The sequence below is a fragment of the Pelodiscus sinensis genome, chromosome 17 (genome assembly GCF_052426305.1).
Source record: "Pelodiscus sinensis isolate ZL-2025 chromosome 17, ASM5242630v1, whole genome shotgun sequence".
NCBI classification, from domain to species: domain Eukaryota; kingdom Metazoa; phylum Chordata; order Testudines; family Trionychidae; genus Pelodiscus; species Pelodiscus sinensis.
The window spans coordinates 13804991-13821656 of record NC_143068.1 but is presented as its reverse complement, the minus strand read 5'-3'; the positions used below and the strand labels follow the sequence as shown (position 1 = coordinate 13821656).

General features: G+C 45.1%; 1 protein-coding gene across 2 annotated transcripts in view; it reads right to left on the bottom strand.

The window, feature by feature from the left end:
• Window positions 1-7824: 7824 nt before the first annotated feature.
• Window positions 7825-16666, bottom strand: part of SYCP2 (synaptonemal complex protein 2) — a 137174-nt gene continuing 128332 nt past the window's right edge. For both annotated transcript variants that reach the window (XM_075901108.2, XM_075901109.2), the window contains exons 43-45: window positions 11550-11628; window positions 8714-8770; window positions 7825-8330 (exon numbers count right to left, since the gene is read on the bottom strand). In XM_075901108.2, the coding sequence (XP_075757223.2) occupies window positions 8259-8330; window positions 8714-8770; window positions 11550-11628 (208 nt within the window). In that variant the 3' untranslated portion in view covers window positions 7825-8258. The remainder of the gene's footprint in view (window positions 8331-8713; window positions 8771-11549; window positions 11629-16666) is intronic.

Genomic DNA, 16666 nt, shown 5'->3' with positions numbered 1-16666 from the left:
CACCCCAAGCACCCGGCTTTCCGGGCGACCAAGGGAGACGACCCCGGCAATTGGAGGCTCGCACTGGGACGAACCCGGCGTCTACGACGGGGTAAGTGACCCGACTCTGCACCGGCCCAGGGGGCCGGAGCAGCGGGGGTGGAAGGAGTCCGAGGCGGGGCCGTTCTGGCGCCCGTGGGCAGGCGAGTTTCGGGCGGCTGCCCCGCCTGCCGTGAGGGGAGCGCCTTAAAGCACCCATCTCACTTAGGGCCTCGGGCTGGGACCCGGTGGTGAGGGCGGGCCCGGGTCCCCCACTCCCCCACACCCCGACCTCAGCGCAAGCCCAAAAGGCGGCGAGGGTCGAACGCAGCACCCCCCCTTCCCCCGCAGAGAGGGGCAACGAGGCGAGGGGGCAAAGAATAGAGGGACGGCTCAAGAACCCCGGTCGGGCCCCTGACCGGGGGCCGCCCGGGAAGATACAGGTCCGGGTCCGCTGAGCCCCCTCGACCCCGCAAGGGGCGAGGGGTGATCGCACCCGGGGCCAGACTCGCCCGTGGACCCCGGAGGGCGGGGCAACTGGGCATTTGGAAGGCGGTGGGTACGCGGAGCCCCACCCCACCCCGCTGGCTCAGCCCGGGGGATTTCGGGGGTGCGGGGCTCGCACCCTTAAAACCCGCCACATGGTGTTTTCCCCAAGTTAATGCCATATGACTTCTCTCTCTGTTTCATTAAATGTTTCTTTCCTACACTAAGATTCTGTGCTTGCGAGTGGGGAAGTATTGCCTTTCAGAGGCGCCCAGGGGTGTGTGAATTTCCCAGATTACTGGGTGAGGACTTGTCAGGGGGCAGCCTCTCCCTCGGGGCGGGCCGCCCGCCTCTGGGGCATAGTTCACTCTTCCCCGGCCTCATTTCAAAGGTCCACTGCCCCTGTATTAGGGGAACTACGGCCTTCAGGTCTAGTCCAAAAGCGCACTGCACCTGCATTAGGGGAACTACGACCTTCTGGCCTAGTCCTTCAGCCGAGCCCCCACTCATTGAGGGTCAGGGAAGGAGGAATAGGAGGGCCCAGGCCCTCCCTCTCCACTGGGCCCCAACCCAGGGCCCTATCAGTGGCGGGTGGCTCCCACCACTGGCTTGGCGGGGGTTCCTCCCTGCAACGCGCCGAGCCCTCATGGGCTTCTTCAGTTCCCTGCCCTGAGTCGCTTCCTACCCCCTTACGATAGCGGTCTCACCGGTCGGCGTGAGTCGGGTGGTTGTCACGGCACTTCCCAAGTTGGCATCGGGGTTGGGAGTGGCTGGTCCAGCACCTGAGTCACAGGGGGTTGGCCCGTGGCTCCATCGTTGGGGTCGAGCCTGGCTTGGGCCTGGTGGTGGCAGGTCCACCAGGCCTGGTGACTCCCTCTCTGGTGGTGCAGTCTGCGCCGCGGGCGGTTGGGCGCTAGCTCCAGCCTGCCCCCTCTGAGTAGGCCAGCAGCCTTTTATGCTTTGGCTCCCCAGGGAGCATGCCCAGTAGGGCTGTATGGGTGGGGCCCTCTCCGCCCCCGGCACCACGTGGTTTCCCTGGGCTTGAGTGCAGGGCGGGGCTGCCCCGTCACAGAGCTCGAGCCGGTTCTATGTGAGATGGATCCCAAGATATTGAACCCAGCCCTGGTTACTGCCAGGCCTTCCCGGCAGAAGGGTTACACTTAAAACATGGATCTGAGACAAGACATGGCTGATATCATATAAATCATATAAATGATTCACAAACATCAGGAAAAGAGCCAAAGTTTGAGCTGGTGCTTTGCCCACAGGACAACCTTCAAAAGTTCTTTTAGTGGATTGCCTGACTATTGGAGGGCCTCCTTCTGTTTTTGCGCCTTTCCAATTATAGTTAAGCCTCTTTTGGTAGAGTTGTCTCATCCATAGGATGGTTCAGGACAACTGCCCCAGACCACATCGTTTGGGTGGCCCTATGCTTTGGAGTCCCCAATGACAGCTGCCTCAACTGTCCTATGGATGGGACAGTCCCCCATGTTAGCTATGAGGCCCAGGGCAGATTGGGAGCCTGGTGCAGAGTGGCAAGAGGGGGTCAGTTCCATCTGCACTCACATTAGCAGCAGAGCCAGAGTGACCTGGTTGCCTGCTCTGCTCCAGTGTCCATCTCCCAGGCAACTATGTTTCACTTAACTGTGGTGGCAGTCCAACCCACACTGCTACCCCACTTAGGCCCCCAGTAGTCCCTGGACTCGTGTCACTTGGGGGACTTCAGGCAAGGGTTGCAATGGGTATTGGAAGAAATTGGGCTGGGGCAGAGCAAGGGTAGGATTTGGGGAAAGTGATGGAATAGGGGAAGGGCCGGGGTTACAGCAAGAGGATTGTGCCAAGTCCTGTGCCTATGCCATTGGAGGAGGGGTTGCCTTAGGCCCTGTGCCTCCCTAGGGATGGCCAAAAGCGAAGCAATGGCTGTAGCTCAAAAATCTTCCTCTGTGGGGCTGGTGTATGGAGGCCCAGAGATTTCCCTACTGTCCTTCAGGCTATGCAGCCTGGAATTGATCTAATCCACAAAGAGCCTCAAGCCACTGAAGGACAAGTCTTGAATGGTCTGCTGAACCTCTGGTGAGAGGTCAGACACCTGATGCCATGAGTTTCTGTGCATAACAACGCCTGTAGATATCATATGAGTGGCTGAGTCTGAATTCAACTAGGTTTATAAGGAGGTTCTCACAATAAGTTTTCCCTCCTCAATAAGAGCTCTGAACTCTGAACAAGAATCTGCCAGAAGGAGCTATTTAAATTTGGCCATAGAGGCCGAGGAATTGGAGATACAGAGGTTGAGTAAAGCTTGATGGTTTGAGATCGTAAGCTGGAGCCCCCTGCAGAGCAGACCTTATGGCCAAAAAGTTCCAACTTTTTTGCATCGTTCAATTTTGGAGTGGGGCCCTGCTGCCACACTGAAAGCCTTAGAGAGAGGCACAGGCAAACTACCATCACAGTTCTTTTTCCTCCACACCGACCTGAGACAGAATTTCATCAGTGTCTAAGCTGAGTTTACCTCAAGTTCTTCCTTTGCATAGCTTACTTAAGTTTTATTATAACAGTAGTTAGCAATTGTTAGTGTTAGTTAGATTCAAAATTAGTTTGTAAGAGCCATTGTTTTTTCAGTTGTTCCCTTCCTGCAACTGCCCTTGGCTGTAGATGATGAACTGGAGCCAATGGGAGCTGTGAGGATCTGTGGCTATGGATCCTTTAGGTAAACAAAGCAATGCAGGCTCACTAGCAGTTTTCCCAAAGAGAGCCCATGGCCCACTTTGAGAAACACTGATTTAGAAGCACATTTCTACTTTAGTAATTGCTATTTAAAATAGCTCAAACCAAAAGGATACAATAATAATTTCTAGAAAAGTAGTAGAAGTCTCCTTTTTTTCCCCCAAGAAAATCTATCAAGGATATTAAGTCTTAAAATTGCATTAGGGTTTTCCATATTGGAAGCCTTACCTTAGAGAGCAGTTTTACTTTGGAAAAGGAGACTATAAAATAGCATTACAAGGTTCTATGATTGCTATCAGAAGTAATGGTATGCACACTGATGATTTAGAAGCGAGTAGGAGAATGAAAACCATGAAGAGTGATGTTGAAGAGAAGAAAATGGAATTTAATGAATGTGTAGGAAGATGCAGAGAAAGGTTAGATTCAGCAAAGAACCTCTATTGTTAAGAGGCAAAATTGGTTTTGAAGAGGCAAAATTGGTTTTGAAGAAAGTGACAACATTCTGTGCAGAAGAGTCCACTGGATTTGGATGCATAAGAATCATATTAATGCAAAGCAGAACCAAGACAATACATAAGAAGGAGGAAAACAGTGTGTTCATGCTTTTGCCAAATAATGCTGCCAAACAAACAAACAGCAACAACATAACAGAATGGGGCAGGAATGTGGTAGGGGAAATTAGGGAAAGCAAATATTAAAAAATTAGAAAAAGTGGTTTGAGAAGCAAATGTAAGAGAGACAGAGATCTGAGATGGAGCTGAAAGGCCATGGTATTATAGGGGAGCATGTTTAGAAATGAAGAGAGGGATCTCCAACCAACGCAAAAAAAGTCAGAAGCTGACAAGGTAATGAAATAAGTGACAATGAAGATAATGTGTGATGTTTAAAACAGCCGAACAGATATAAGTGTGTTAATTTTGAGATAGAATACAATGAAAACAGTTTGGAAAATACTAGTCTACTTAACTAAAATGGTGAAAGGAAGAGTTATTTCCAAGTTGGACTACATATTAACAACATTCTTCAGCGAGAGGTTGTGGCATGTAGAATTTATGAATTATTTTCCACATCCATCACTTCTTTATGGCAAGATGGTTTATTAGGTGATGAGCTTTTGTGGGCCAGACCCACTTCCTCAGATCAAAAAAAGTGAACACATATAAGAAGGACAAATCAAATTTCAGAACAGAGGAGGGATGGGGGGGGGACTTTCCCATTACAAAGATAGCTTCCCCAATTATCACCTCTAATATCATTAACTCACAGACATTAACCTCTCCCCATCCCCCCGTTCTGAAATTTGATTTGTCCTTTTTATATGTGTTCACTTTTTTTGATTGTATCCCTTTGGTATATATGGTCATGCCAATTTTCTTCCACAATTTGATCTGAGGAAGTGGGTCTGGCCCATGAAAGCTCATCACCTAATAAAACAGGTTTGCTTAAGTGATACATATTGGGATGGCACCAAACTGATGTGACCATACTGAATGAACGATGTGACCATAACTTAAAAAATGGCCAAATACCAAAGTATTCTGGGAGCAGGTCCTCTCTAAGCAGAAGTGAGCTGAAATAAACGTAATAAGTCAACCCGGCAAGGATTGCAGCATGGACTGCATGGACAATCAATACTGGATCTATTTGTCAGTAAATATGGGACAATGCAAAAGTTAATATGCGAGGAAAAATCCAGTGTGGAACACAGGCTGAATTGATCATCATAACAGCAAAATGTCATGCATAAGCCAGGATAAATGACTGAGTGAGTGAAAGTGGGATGATTTTGGGTATTCCCACAGCCCCTTCTAAAATACTAATTAGGTAAAAATTAGTAAATACATGCCAACTGGACAGGCTTCTAAGATATGAAACTCCTTTGGAGAACGAGAGAATAAAGAAGAACTGGAAGTGCTAATAAATAAGTACAATTATGACATTGTTGGCATCACAGAAGCTTGGTGGGATAATACACATGATTGAAAAGTTTGTATAGAAGGGTACAGCTTGCTCAGGAAGGATAGACAGGGAAAAAAGGGAGGAGGTGTTAAAGGGATTAAAAACAAGGGTGATGTCATGCTAGGAGTCTACTACAGGACTCCTCTCCAGGTGGAAGAAGTGGATGAGGCTTTTTTTAAACAACTAACAATATCATCCAAAGCCCAAGATTTGGTGGTGCTGGGGGACTTCAACTATCCAGATATATGCTGGGACAGCGGGGCACAGACTTTTTATTTCAGAAGGTTGAAAAAGCTACTGAGGGTATGCTGTTCTAGATTTGATCCTAACAAACAGGGAGGAACTGGTTGAGAATTTGAAAGTGGCAGCTTGGGTGAAAGTGATCGTGAAATCATAGAGTTTATGATTCTAAGGAAGGGTAGAAGGGAGAACAGCAAAATAGAGACAATGATAGGCAAGATGATAGGGAACAGCCAGGATGGATTTGTAAAGAACAAATCATGTCAAACCAATCCAATAGCTTTATTTGATAGGCTAATGAGTCTTATGGATAAGGAAGAAACGGTGGATGTGGTATACCTAGACTTTAGTAAGGCGTTTGATATGGTCTTGCATGATATTCTTATCAATAAACTAGGCAAATACAACTTAGATGGGGCTACTATAAGGTGGGTGCATAACTGGCTGGATAACCGTACTCAGAGAGTAGTTATAAATGGTTCACAATCCTGCTGGAAAGGTATAACAAGTGGGGTTCGGTAGGGGTCTGCTTTGGGACAGGCTCTGTTCAATATCTTCATCAACGATTTAGATATGGGCATAGAAAGTACGCTTATTAAGTTTGCAGATGATACCACGCTGGGAGGGGTTGCAACTAATCTGGAGGATAGGGTCATAATTCAAAATGATCTGGACAAACTAGAGAAATGGTTTGAGGTAAACAGGATGAAGTTTAATAAAGACAAATGAAAAGTGCTCAATTAGGAAGGAACAATCCTAATATTGGGAAGCGACTGTCTAGAAAGGAGTATGGCAGAAAGGGATCTAGGGGTTATAGTGGACCACAAGCTGAATTTGAGTCAGGAGTGTGATGCTGTTGCAAAAAAAGCAAACATGATTCTGGGATGCATTAATAGGTGTATTGTGAGCAAGACATGAGAAGTCATTCTTCCGCTCTACTCTGCGCTAGTTAGGCCTCAGCTGGAGTATTGTGTCCAGTTACGAGCACTGCATTTCAAAAAAGATATGGAGAAATTGGAGAGGGTCCAGAGAAGAACAACAAGAACGATTAAAGGTCTAGAGAACATAACCTATGAAGGAAAGCTGAAAGAATTGGGTTTGTTTAGTTTAGAAAAGAGACAACTGAGGGGGGACATGATAGCAGTTTTCAGGTATCTAAAAGGGTGTCATAAGGAGGAGGGAGAAAACTTGTTCATCTTGGCTTCTGAGGATAGAATGAGATGCAATGGGCTTAAAGTGAAGCAAGGGAGGTTTAGTTTGGACATTAGGAAAAAGTTCCTAACTGTCAGGGTAGTCAAACACAGGAATAAATTGCTCAGGGAGGTTGTGGACTCTCCATCTCTGAAGATATTTAAAAGTTGGTTAGATAAATGTCTATCAGGGATGGTCTAGACAGTATTTGGTCCTGCCATGAGGGCAGAGGTCTGGACTCGATGACTTCTCAAGGTCCCTTCCAGTCCTAGTGTTCTGTGATATAAGAATCAAACACATTAGTTTATTTGGTGGTGGTGAGTTCTTAATTTGAGCAATTGAAGAAGCCAATGATGCTCTGTTTTGAGGATTATGGGACTGTGAACCAGAGGGCTTTCAAGGTGATCAAGACCTTGCTTTGGGAGATCAGACCAGAAAAGTGAAAATGGACAAGAAAAGGAGCTGTCTATAGACTGGTAACCACCTTTTCTGTTTGGCAGGGAGGCACTGTGTGGGATCAGCACAGGAACTATCTGTATGTTTGTGAAAGTGAGACTTATTTAAGGGCATGTATAGTTTCTAATGTATTGCTATGTCTAACATAGAAGCTATGTGCTTGATGTATCCCTTTCACTGCTGGTTTAATTTCATTTTTAATCTTGCCACACGTTTGGGTTAAATTCTCTGGTTTGACCTTTTTCACTGACAGCAAAGCATAACCAGCTCTTCTGGGAGCCGTTGAAGATCCAGGAGGCACACATGGGGGAGACACAGAGAGGAGGGCAGGGAACCGTTCACTGTTCAACTATTAGTTAATGTTTCTTGTTAAATTTAAAAGGAAAGAATTGGCTAAAAGTCTGTGGAAAAAAGGGAAAGTGTCCATGAACATCTGAAGAAGAACAGAGTTTGCGTGGCACATACATTCAGGGAGAATATTAAAGGAGAGTGGCAGAAAGATCAATTATAATCCATCATGATCTATGGAAACTTCTGAAATCTTTTTGCATGGCCATGCATCACTATTACAGAATGTATTTCTATACAAAGGGCAGATCAACCCAGACAATCTGTTTTAGAGAGCTTTATCAACCAGTGATTTCAGTTACACTGAGTTAAAAATGCCCTAAAATGAGCCAGTTTGCTTAGATCTTGTGATAGCTACAAATTTGTAAATATGGAAAAAAAAGATACAAAAATTTTTGGAAATGTTTAATATGGTTAAAACATATGTATATTTTTTACAAAACATTTTTAGTCAATGACAAATTCCAACTGAAAGCTAATACCATAACAAAAATGCCATTTGATCTCCTTTTAATGTTCTAAACAATGTATGGTCAAATTATATGTCCAGATGTATACAATAAAACTTCTATTCATTGCCATAGGAGTTCTAGGTGCACATACAAATCCAAAACATCACCCTTACTTCAGTTTTATTTGAAAATTACTCCTTTGTCTGTCAAACTTTTTATAATGACCTCTTTTTAATAAACATTCCTAATGTATTATGAGAAGATGTGTTAAAAATGCCATTTATTTAAAAAACTTTCAGTAAATATGCAATTGTACTCACTTCCCATTACTGAAAAGTAATTTTTATATAAACATACATTTTCAAAATATTTGAATTCATGGTATTAGAATTTTCTCCCTTCTGACAAAAAGAGTGTCTGCAATCCTCTGCGAACATTCAACAGCTCCTCTTCATGCTGTGGTAGAATGGTATCACATTTACTATACAATTTAAAACATATTTTAAAAATATCACAGAATTCACACAGATCTTGCAACATTAGAACATTTCTTTTCTTCTTGTGCTAATATAAACTCTATTAAAATTCAAATAAGGGCTACATAACCATAAAACTAAAAGAGTGTGTATATATACACACATACATACATATATATATTTTAATGTAATAAAAATATGCCTTGTTTTAATTCTATTATACTTTGTCTTTGTTTCCCTTTTACTTCAAATGATGGTGCATTAGAAACTGCATATTAAAAGGAACTTTTAAAAAAGTGTACAGATAACTAAATTCTTTTAGGAAAGCATAAACAGGCAAATAGACAAAATAAATGTATATACCATTTCTTTAAGAAGTTTCTCTTGAAGTCCTTTCATGTCTTCTCTCATTAGATGCATCTATAAAAATTGATACCACATTCCATGTACACATTTTTTCACAACTGACAGTACATTGTTAAGTAGACAATTATTATTTCAAAGTAAATGTAAAATCAGATTGTATTAATGCAGTTCATTACCATTGGTCAAAATAAGGTGGTCCAAGGTTACTGGTAGGAAATATTAATCTTTTTAGTGCAGAAGCAAATAACTACTATGGCATCCATTCCAAATTCTGACACTAAAATCACTTGGTGCCATCAGTATGTAAACAACATGATATTTTACATTTTTTTTATTGTGCTCAAACAATCGTTCCCCCCTTATATTAGCTGAGACAGGGGTTTAGGGACTGATCTTGCAAGGAGCAGGCCTTTATGTAACACAACTACTTATTTTTAAACTATTACAGTAGTTCCATTTACTATAATGAGACTACATAAATGTGTAAAGCAAAGCGCATGCTTTCAAGATCAGGGACCTAGATATGCTACAAGTGTCTGAGACTCAGTCTACAAATAGAAGATGTATCAGATAAAGGTAAACATCTAGGCTGTGTCTAGACTGCATCTTTTTTCTGGAAAAAGGTACACAAATTGTGAACCGCAATTTGCGTACTTTTTTCTGCTTCTTTTGTCGGAAGAGGCTTTTCCGACATTTGGCCCGTCTACATGACCAACCCCCTTTTTTTTGGCACATCTCTTTTTCCTCACGAAACAAAGTTTACAGGGATGTTGAAAAAACACGTATGCTCTTCCGAAAAATTTTTTGGAAGAGCAGATGCGTTCCTTGGATGCAGCAGAGTTTTTTCGGGATACCTCTGGTGTCCCGAAAAAACTCTGCAGTGTAGACATAGCTCTAGAGATCCCTCTCAATTGAGAAAGTATAGTTTCCCTTTTGTCAAAGGACTTAATAATTTAAACGAGTATCTGCAGCTTACAGATTTTTCAATATTTTTGAGACCTTGTGTGATCTTTGCAGTCATATTTTTTCTCATCTGTCTGTAAGTACTTCTTTCTCCCATGTATGGACATGGTCATTTATGATTTTCAGATTAGATTACTACAATGGTCTCTAAACAGACTTCAAGATTAGCCTGTTCCAGTCAGGAAACAGATATAGTGCACAATAAAGTGATCTGTTCACTAAGCAGTGTTAAAGGAACATATTACACCATTATTCCAAAGACTGCAATTACTTCATCATCACTCTCTTCTGTAATCAGGGATAATAATAATATTCTCCAAAGAACAACAAGTTGGATGTCTAAAAGAGGGTAATTATGACAGGAGTGTTTTCTTAATGATGCAGGAAAAAAATCTGGAGGAAGAGAAATCCTGAGAAGTTACTTGCCAAACTCTTTCTAACTGGTTCTTGACTGCATAACTGAAACACTGATAAACAAACTGCAAAATTGACTATATATTTGAGAGAGTTTGTGCATTTGCCTGTCTCTGTTCATTTGTCCAACTGTGAGTCCATTTGTTCAAGAACTCTTCTTAAATCAGGGGTGGCCAATAATTTTTGATGGGGGGAGAATCCAAGAATTTGGGAAGTGGTTGAGGGCCGCACTCTTCCATGATATTAATGGAGGAGATGTGGGGTCTGGGATGCAGGTTGGGTGTAGAAGGGAGCTTGGGTGAAGGAGGCAGTTGTGACCTGGGGCACTGGACTGTGGTACAGGGGATTGGATTGTTATCTAGGGAAAGGAACTGAGGTACAGGAGGGGGTGCAGAGATTTGGGTTATGAGCTAGGGCAGAAGGGGACTATGATCTGAGGCAGGAGTGCCAGATCTGGGAGGGGATATGGGTGCAGGAGGGGGACAAATTATTTGGATATGTGGAGTGGAGGGGGGGCAGAGGGTTGGGGAAGAGAGGGGTTGGAGTGCCAGGGACAACCTCTGGCCAGACTTACCAACCAGCAGCTGTTCCTGAATCAGCCTCCTTGCCTGCCAATGTTCCTGCTAAGCTGTGCAGCTTCACAGGTGATTAATCAGCCCTGCCTAGTCAGTCAGCTCCTTGTATGGAGCCCTGAGCCTCTGACAGGGCGGGGCTGATTAATCACCTGTGAAACTGCCCTGCTGTCCAATTTTGAGGGAACACTGCTACCTGTCCCACTCCCTCACAAGCTGCAGCCATGTACTCCGGAGCCCCTTGTGCTTCGTGGCTGACTGTTAGCCAGTTACTGTCCAGAAGTTGGCCAATGAAATTGTTCTGGAGCAACTCCTAAACCTCCCCCCATCCCTTCTGGACTCTCAGTTTTTAAAGAAAAAACACCCCGCAGCCGTGTTTCTGAGCTGTGTGCAGGTGAGGTGAGGTATGCGGGGAGCCTGCTTGGGCTCTCTGCAGCATCTGTGGAGATCTGGCTTGCGGGCAGTATTTTACACAGGCGTGCACTGCCTTGTCTCCTGCACCCCACACCCTGTTCTGAGTCCCCATCCCCCAAGCTCCCTAACACATCCAACCCCCTGCTCTAAGCCCCCCACCTCCTGCCCTGACTCCTGCACTTACCATCACCTCCTGAACCCCCCCCCCCCCACCTCCCAAATCTCTACTGTGATATAAACTATCCTGCCGGACCATGAAATTTCTACCACAATTATCAAATTACGTGTTCATTTCTTCTAAAGGGTAAAGTTAAGCCCTTAATGTTGCACAGTTATTGTCAAATTAAGGAAAAAGTTTTTTAAAAGTATCAAGAGAACATTAGTGAAATGCTGAAGGTCAAGAGCTGAAGAAAAGCATTAGGTAACAATGTAGGAATTAAAAAGAAAACTAAGGACGACAAATGCCATACCTCAGAAGTAAAAATATTTTCCTCATAGTTAACACTGTGGGAGATGTGCTTTTCAAATGAAGTTTTAAGAATCTGAATCCTAACAACAAAAAAAGAGGTAAAAGGAAGTTACTCACCCTGTGAAGTAACGATTGCTCTTCGAGATGTGCCCCATGGGTGCTCCACTCTATGTGTCGGGTCCCATCCCGGTGCCGCGGCTCAGAGATTTCTCATAGTCGTGCTTCGCTGGCTCGCGCATGCATGCTTCCCCAGAGAGGCGTTTGCGCCTTTGATCAGCTGCGCGCGAGCTGGCAACCGTCAGTTCCTCTCACCCGCTCATCTAAAAGAAACAAATAAACAATTCTGGAGCGGGGAGGAAGGGCGGGTTGTGGAGCACCCACGGGGCACATTTTGAAGAACAATCGTTACTTCACAGGGTGAGTAACTTCCTTTTCTTCTTTGAGTGGCCCCGTGGGTGCTCCACGCTAGGTGACTCTGGAGCAGTACCTAGAACAGAGTTAGAGCGCTCTTGAATCAAGACTACCAGCACGATTAAGTCCTGCTGTAGCTACAGAAGAGTCTGCAGCAAACTGATTGATTATAGCATAATGCTTCATAAGTCACATTAGAAGACCATGTTGCTGCTCTGCAAATGTCATGAAGAGACACTCCTCTCAGAAAAGCTGTGGTCGTAGCAACTGCTCTAGTAGAATGAGCCCTCGGAAGAGAAGTAAGAGGCTTCCCTCGTAGCGAGTGACACATGGATATGCATGAAACTATCAGCCTGGAGATGCGCTGAGAAGTTAGAGGTTGTCCCTTTGAACGGTGTGCTAATGATACTATTAAGCAGACTGCCTTTCTAAAAACCCGCGTTCTATCACCGTAAAACGCTAAGATTCTCCTCACATCCAACGTGTGTAGCAGTGCTGTTTGCGTTGAGGTATGGGGTTTAGGCGAGAAACATGGTAAAACCACCGGTTCATTTATATGGAATTCAGAAGAAACCTTCGGAATAAACGCCCAAGGTCCTCCACATCACCAAATCCTTGGAAAAAATTGTATATGGAGGTGAGGCCATAAAAGCTGCTATCTCACTCACTCTGCGAGCAGATGTGAGGGCTAGGAGGAAGAGAAGCTTGACAGTAAGTAAATGCAACGGTGCTGTAGCCAAGGGCTCAAAGGGAGGTCGAGTCAAAGTTTGTAGGACTAGATCCATGTCCCATAGAGGTGAAGGAGGTCTCCGTGGAGGATGAAGGTTCGAGAGCCCCTTCAAAAATCTTTTTGTAATGGGGTGCGCAAACAAGGAGACATCCCCATCCCTACAATGGAATGCATTAATTGCTGCCAAATGTACTTGCAGAGATGCGACTGCCAGGCCGTTGTCATGCAGTTGCAAGAGGTATTGTAATATACAGTGTAGAATTGCGTAACGAGGATCTACAGCATTATCCATGCACCATGCCTGGAACCTGGACCACTTAGCTGTATAAGCTGATCGGATAGATTATTTCCTACTATGCATTAAGACTTCCCTGACTCGCTGAGAACAGGACTGCTCAGAGTCGGTAAACCAACAAGCATCCGCGCAGTGAGGTGCAGAACTTCGGGTCTTGGGTGATTGAGAGATCTGTTGTCTTGGGTCGACAGTCGGAAGAGAAGGCAGAGGATACGGTGCTCTCACTGACATACGGTGGAGCATTGAAAACCAGGGCTGACGAGCCCACGCCAGAGCTAGAAGGATTACCCGGGCTCTGTCCATGTTGATCTTCTTGAGAACCTTGGAAATCAAGACTACTGGGGGAAAGGCATAGAGTAATGACCTTCCCCAGTGGAGAAGGAAGGCGTCCCCCAGAGAGTGACGTCCTATTCCGGCTCTTGAGCAATAGGTGGGACATTTCGCATTGCGTTCCATCGTGAATAAATCTGTTGCCGGAAACCCCCATTGGGCAAAAATACGAGTCAGTACATCCGTGTGAATCTCCCACTCGAGGTCATGAGGGAAACACCTGCTGAGAGAGTCCGCTATTAAGTTGTCAACACCTGGAAGATACGAAGCTGTTAGAATGGTGTTGTTGCTGATACACCAATTCCACAATCGAATGCTCTCCACACAAAGAGAATGAGACTAGGCACCTCCTTGTCTGTTGATATAAAACATGGTTGCCATATTGTCCGTCAAAATCCTGGTAGTTGTATTCTGAATCTGCAACCGAAAATGCTTGCAAGCATGGCGTATTGCTCTCAACTCAAGGACATTGATATGCAATAGCATTTCCTGTGTCGACCATTGTCCCTGGACTGTGCAACTGTCCATGTGAGCTCCCCGACCCATTAGGGAAGCATCTGTTATCTGTTTTGTAGGTTCTGGGCGATGAAACGGGACGCCCACAAAAAGATTGGCCGGGTTGACCCACCACTGTAGGGACTCCCAGACATACTGTGGCACCACTATTGTCCTGTGAACGCTGTGCTTCACTGGAACGCAAATGGTGACCAGACAGTGCCGGAGGCAACGAAAACGTAACCTTGCGTTGTGTACTACGACGGTGGCAGCAGCCATATGCCCCATCAACTGTAGATAGACGTGCGTGGGAATTGTTGGAGCATGTACTACGGTGTGCACCAGATCTTTGATTGCCGTAAAACATTCCGTTGGTAAGTATGCTCGTGCCATGGTGGAATCGAGTCGTGCGCCTATAAAGATGAGGTTCTGGGATGGAACTTGGGATGATTTCTTCACGTTTATGAGAAGGCCCAGAGCAGCAACTGTGTTGGACACTGTTCGAACCATATGACATGTTTCCAAAAATGTTGTGCCTCTGATGAGGCAATCGTCCAAATAGGGGAAAATTGTTACTCCCAATCTTCGCAGATGGGCCGCACATGCCAGACCAAAGGGCAGAACTTTGTATTGATAGTGCTCGTTCCCCAATTGAAAATGGAGGAAACGTCTGTGAGCCACGTGGATAGCTACGTGGAAATAAGCGTCTTGTAAATTGAGGACTGCAAGCTAATCCCCTTTGTTCAATGAGGGAATGATAGTTATTAAGGTTACCATCTTGAAACGAAACTTCCGAAGGTGTCGATTTAGCTTCGAAGGTCTAGAATAGGTCTCCAGCCTACCGACTTTTTTGGTGTGAGAAAATATCAGGAATAAAAGCCTTTTCCCAGAACTGCTTGGGAACTCTCTCTATTGCCCCAATGTCAAGCAAACATTGAACTTCCTGTTGTAGCAGTTGCTCGTGAGAGGGGTCCCTAGAAAAGGGATGGGGTAGGGGTAGCGGTAGGGGGAATAGAGAGAAAGAGGATGGAAAGGCCGGATTGCACTATTTCTAGTACCCATCTGTCTGTGGTGATGTCAGACCAACAATGGTAAAATGACCGTAGGCAATGATGAAAAAGATGGATAGTCTCATCTTCCATTTTGATTGTGGGTAGCTGGCTTGCATCCTCGACAGACAAGTCAAATTTGCTACTTAGTTGATGATTGATTAGTCAAACATCCCTGTTGGGGTCCTTTGCACTGAGGACGCTGTCTAAGGTGTTGATTGTCGAAGGGACGTGATTGTTGTCTGGAGAAATTAAAATCATATCTTCGTTGATAAGGAAAATAACATCTACATTTGAAGGAGGAAGTGTACATCCCAAGTGTACGTAGAGTGGTGTGTGAATCTTTTCCCGAGTGGAGGACTTCATCGGTGTTCGCCGCAAAAAGCTTAAGCTTGTCAAACAGTAGGTCCTCAACTGTGCTTTGCATCTCCTTTGGGGCTCCTGCAGATGACAGCCATGATGATCTCCTCATGGCAATACCTGTGGCAGTAGCTCTAGCCGCTGTGTCTGCAGTGCTGTACTACATGATGCGTACCCTTTTTGGACTATTGCCTTCAAGAGTGGCTTCTTGTTGTCCGGGAGATCATGAAGTAACCCACTAATTTGGAATAATTATCAAAATTATGTTTGATAGATGGGCTGCATAATTTGCGATGTGCAGTAGAAGTGTGGCTGAGGAGTAGACCTTCCTACCAAAAATGTCCAATTTTTTATTGTCCTTGTCCGGAAGCGTATTTTTGTACTGTGGCGCTTTAGCCCTATGTTGTGCTGCGTCCACTACTAACGAGTTAGGCTGAGGATGATTGAACAAGAAGTCCAATCCTTTCGCCGGTACAAAATATTTTGTCGGCCTTTTCACTCATAGCTGTAACCGATGTTGGGGTCTGCCATATCGCATCTACCACTTCCATGATCACATCATCAATAGGTAAGGCAATCTTTGCACATTGTTGTGGATGGAGGTTTTTCAAGAGACGGTGCTTTTTAACCGGAATATCCGTTAGCTGAATTTCCTGTGTGCCCGCCACACGTTTAAAGGGGTCTTGGAATGGTCTCAGATCATCCGGTAGAGAGACATCAGCTGGAAATATCGCCTCATCCGGAGATGACGAGGAGCAGTCTACTGGAGAAGTTTCCAGTTTGGGGTCTTCAACATTAGACAACTGCCCCTCTTCCGGCTTGGACTGGTCTAGTTGGATCATTAGACTCTTAGATGGAGAAGGTGAGTCTAGGTGCCGTGATTGATGAGGTAAGTATTTTTCACTCAATGGTTGACAAATGCAGGAGGATCCCCTATGGGAGGACGACATACGATCACACCAGGGACAATCATCATATGGTCTATGATAGCTGTCATAATAGCGCTCAGAATGCAACGGAGAGGAGTGGCGTGATGAGCGTGCACTACCATGCTGGATATAATAGATGTGGCATGGGGAGCGTCTACCAGGTTCGTATCTTGAGGATCGACCGGGTAAGCGGGACCGTGAACGGGACCGACATGTTTCTAGATACACTGCGTCCCTAAATTACGCTGTCCATATGTGACCTGTGTAGGAGAAACACTATAGTCACGATAGCGACCGTACCTTAGCGGTGAAAAACCTGGAGACAGGGATCCGTCTCTGTAATGAGTCTTTGATAATGCCTTCCTATGTAGGGAGGTGTCTTCCGCCCTAACAGCCACAGGACAGCCAGGCACCTAATAGCAGTGGAGCGGTGCCGGGGAAAGCAGCTGTTGATGTGTTGATGCCGGTGCCGGCAGAGTGCCTGGTTCTGGAGTCAGCAGCGGTGTTGGGGCTGATGCA